This window comes from Vigna unguiculata, chromosome 10 (assembly GCF_037176805.1).
Source record: "Vigna unguiculata cultivar grain cowpea cultivar isolate G323 ecotype 2 chromosome 10, ASM3717680v1, whole genome shotgun sequence".
Lineage (NCBI taxonomy): Eukaryota > Viridiplantae > Streptophyta > Magnoliopsida > Fabales > Fabaceae > Vigna > Vigna unguiculata.
In genome coordinates, this window is record NC_140801.1 from 35,450,772 (window position 1) to 35,455,283 (window position 4,512).

The 4,512-nt window shown below is 36.1% G+C and overlaps 1 protein-coding gene across 1 annotated transcript; it reads left to right on the forward strand.

Annotated features, from left to right (window-relative positions):
• The first annotated feature begins 225 nt into the window (after positions 1 to 225).
• Positions 226 to 3,991, forward strand: LOC114166538 (uncharacterized). The gene has a single exon (XM_028051286.2). It carries the CDS (start codon positions 286 to 288, stop codon positions 3,622 to 3,624), a length of 3,339 nt encoding a protein of 1,112 aa, XP_027907087.2. The 5' UTR covers positions 226 to 285; the 3' UTR covers positions 3,625 to 3,991.
• The last annotated feature ends 521 nt before the right edge of the window (positions 3,992 to 4,512 follow it).

Below are 4,512 nucleotides of genomic sequence, written 5' to 3' on the forward strand. Positions count from 1 at the left end.
AAGAAAATAAAACTATGCTGAGCAGAGATAAATTTAAAATATTTTTTTAGCATAATAATATAACTAATGTGAAGTACATGAATTAGGAAAATGGAAACCTACTCACAATACTTTGATAGTAGTGGTTCTTGTGCTTTCAAATTTATGTTAGACTTAGGAGATTGGAACATGATCAATAATTATACATGTTAGACTTAGGGAGGAAATCGATAGTGATATGTTTTGAATGAGAATATGTCTTTACCATAATTTTTACAAACACAGGCCACCTTCTCAAAGCTTACAATGAGGACAGACACTCTCTTGTGGCTTTTCTTGATACCATTCTACTTATTAAACTATAGTGCCAACATTTTTCCAGCATATGGTTATTTTCTTGGCCATCAGTGTTCCATGCTTCTCCATTTAAAGAATAACCTGATATTTAACCCTGCAGTATCAAAAAAACTTATTCTTTGGAACCAAAGTGAAGATTGCTGTCAATGGCCTGGAGTGACCTGCAACGAGGGTCGTGTTATAGCCCTTGATCTCAGTGAGGAGTCTATCTCAGAAGGACTTGTTAATTCAAGCATTCTTTTCAACCTTCAATATCTACAAAGCTTGAATTTGGCTTTTAATAACTTAAGTTCAGTGATTCCTTCAGAACTGTACAAGTTAAGTGATTTGAGGTATTTGAACTTGTCTAATGCTGGATTTGAGGGGCAGATTCCGCATGAGATTTCTCAACTCAGAAGGTTAGTTACTCTTGATTTGTCTTCCTCGTTTTCCTCAAGCCACAGGCTAATACTTGAGAAGCCAAATCTACAAATGCTTTTACTACCAAACGTTACAAATATAACAGAATTGTATCTTGATGGTGTAGCAATATCTGCCAAAGGTCAACAATGGTGTCGTGCTCTATCTTCATTGCACAAGCTACGTGTTTTGAGCATGTCATCATGCAATCTCTCTGGACCTATTGATTCTTCATTTGCTATTGCTAAGCTTCAGTCACTCACTGTTCTAAACTTGAGCCACAATAATATGTCAAGCACAGTGCCAGAATCCTTTGCAAAATTGTCTAAGTTAGTCCAATTGCAGCTCAGAAGTTGTGGTTTGAATGGCTCATTTCCAAAAGATATCTTCCAAATTCCAACATTGCGAATCCTTGACATATCTGACAATAAGGGTCTTAGGGGTTCTTTACCAAACTTCCGATCTCATGGTTCTCTTTACGACATGAATCTTAGCAATACAAATTTCTCAGGAATGCTTCCAGGTGAGATTTCTAATCTGAAGCTGTTGTCTAGAATTGATTTATCTAGCTGCCAATTTAATGGAACACTTCCAAGTTCAATCTCTGAACTCACCCAACTTGTTTATCTAGATTTGTCTTACAATAACTTCATAGGTTCACTCCCTTCTTTTAATATGTCCAAAAATCTTACATATTTATCCCTCTATCATAATCATTTGGCTGGTGTGTTATCACCCAATCATTTTGAGGTTCATAAAAATCTTGTCAGCATTGATTTAGGATTTAACTTTTTCAGAGGGAAACTCCCCTCATCTCTTCTTAAACTCCCATGTTTGAGAGAACTTAAAGTACCTTTTAATCAATTCAACGGTTCATTAGATGAGTTTGTTATTGCCTCCCCTTTATTAGAAATGCTTAATTTAGGTAACAACAACTTTTATGGGACAATTCCAGTGTCTATTTTTAACACTACAACACTTCGCCTCATCCAACTGAATGCAAATAAGCTGAATGGCACAATACAATTGGACAAGATTCGAAAGCTTGGTAATCTAACTTATTTAGGTCTTTCAAATAACAATTTGTCAGTTGACATAAACTATAGGGATGTTCATGACCCATCCAACTATCCCAACCTCAAATTTCTAATGTTGTCATCTTGCAAGTTGCGAGGAATGCCCAGTTTCTTGAGAAATCAATCTACACTACTACATCTTGACCTAGCTGACAACGAGATCGAGGGCTCAATACCACACTGGATCTGGCAAAACGAATATCTCACTCACTTGAATCTTTCCAAAAATTTTCTGACAAGTTTTGAAGGAAGTTTCTGGAACCTTAGTTCAAACCTTTTTCTCCTGGATCTCAGTTTCAATCAACTACAAGGGTCTTTTCCTTTCATTCCAACGTTAGTAAATTGCTTGGACTACTCAAACAATAGATTTAACTCTGTCATTCCACTGGACATTGGAAATCGTCTTCCTTTCTTAAGTTTGTTGTCTTTTTCAAACAACAGCTTCCAGGGACAAATCCCTGAATCTTTTTGCAATGCTTCAAGTCTTGACCTGCTAGATCTTTCCCACAATAACTTTGTTGGGACGATTCCCAAGTGTTTTGCTACGATGAGTAATCTAAGGGTGCTGAATTTTGGTGCAAACAAACTCCGTGGTTATATTCCTGATTCAATGCCAACTTCATGTATTCTAAAGTTGTTGGACCTAAATGACAATCTCTTGGAGGGTACCATCCCAAAATCTTTAGCTCATTGCCAGAATCTACAAGTCCTAAATCTTCGAAAAAACTCATTAACTGACAGATTCCCATGCTTCTTAAGTAATATTTCCACCTTGAGAATTATGGATTTAGGGTTAAACAAACTTCACGGCTCAATTCGATGCCCAAGAAGCAGTGGTGATTGGAAAATGCTGCATATGGTTAATCTAGCCTCCAATGATTTCAATGGTGCTATACCAGGAGGACTATTAAACAGTTGGAAAGCAATGATGCGTGATGATGCTAATGGTGTGCCTGAATCTGGCCACTTATTTATCGATCTCAGTGATCACGGCGATCCCAAGAATTTTGAGGAATTATTGTCCAATGTGGATAAATCTCTATTAGTAAGAATTGCTAAACTTATTACAAACGTATCTCTGTCTATCCTTGACCAGTTATCCACCGAATTTTTCAATTCAGTGGATATTTCTCGACTTCAGAATTCAATTACCATTACCAACAAAGGTAGACAAATGGAGTTGGTCAGAATCCAAAAGATCTTCAAGTACTTGGATATGTCGAGCAACAATTTTGAGGGTCCAATACCAAATGAGCTAATGCAGTTGAAGGCCTTGAATGCTCTAAATTTGTCAAATAATGCCCTCTCCGGTCACATCCCATCATCTATTGGAAATTTGAAGAATCTTGAGTCTTTAGATTTGTCAGAAAATTATTTTGATGGGCTAATTCCAACAGAGCTTGCAAGTCTATCTTTCCTTGCATATTTGAATCTCTCATTTAATCACCTAGTTGGAGAAATTCCAAAGGGTACACAAATTCAATCCTTTGATGCAGATTCCTTTGAAGGGAATGAAGAGTTGTGTGGAGTTCCTCTGATCCATAGTTGCAGCAATGATGAAGGGACAACACCTGAAACACTAAATGCGCATTCCCATACTGAGAGTGCAATTGATTGGAATATTTTAAGTGCAGAGTTGGGATGTATTTTTGGCTTTGGAATTTTCATCCTTCCCCTTATTTTCTCGAGGAGATGGAAATTATGGTATTCCGAACATGTAGATGAGATGCTTCACAGGATCATTCCCCAACTTGAATTTGTGTATGAACACAGTGGAGGGAATAGATACAAAACTCTAAGGTGGAGGAACTGAAGGTAAAAAACTTTACTCACTTGGCTTCTGCAACAGGGAAAGCTTGCGCTTCTGTATTTCACCCTTCTGCAATATTTAGTTTCCTACACTGTTGTTAGGAATGAGGATGCTTTTCATGGCTATATTATTCTTGTACCATATACAATTTTCTATTTTCTTTTCTTGTTGAGGGACCAAATAATTTCTCTAAGTGGTTCTAAACAGAATTTGAACTACCATGCTACTTAAAGTTGTTGGCTTCTGTTTTGGGTGTCCATCGAATTTTGCCCAATATTGGGTAGGAAAAAAGTAGAGAAATTGGGAAATAAATTATGTGGGTCCTTGTAACAGGTGAAAAGTAATATACTGGAAACTAGTTTTGTATGAATTCTACTTGGGTTTTTGATTAAATAGCATCTCCTTTCCGTAAAGTAGAATGATCTGTTTTTATATTTTTAAGGTTTAATTATGTCTTTGTCTCCATTTTAGAGTTAAAATCTCAAAATGGTACTTATATTTTTAAAACTCTCAAAATAGTCCCCTTTTTTTTGAAACGTCTCATGTTTGCCCTTGCCGTTAAGTCAACGTTGACGTCGTTAGAGGGAGTGCCACGTGTCAGTTCCTCGATTTTTTGAATTTTTTTATTATTTTTTTTTTTGAATTTTTTTTTATTTTTTATTTTTTTTTTGAATTTTTTTAAAAAAATTAAAAAAAATTGCCACGTGTCAAGCTGTCATCGTGCCACGTGGCAATGACAGTGGCACGTGTCAGTATTACGCCACGTGTCATTTCCTTAGTCTCAATTTGGTCCCTTTATTTTAATTTGTCTCAATTTAGTCCCAATTTTTGTAAAAATGAGCAATTTTGTCCCTCTCCAAATTGAAATCAAATTTAATTTATGTATAAATG

Excerpts from the sequence above, each read along its gene's own strand:
- LOC114166538 (XM_028051286.2), top strand. The coding sequence starts at position 286 with ATGAGGACAGACACTCTCTTGTGGCTTTTCTTGATACCATTCTACTTA.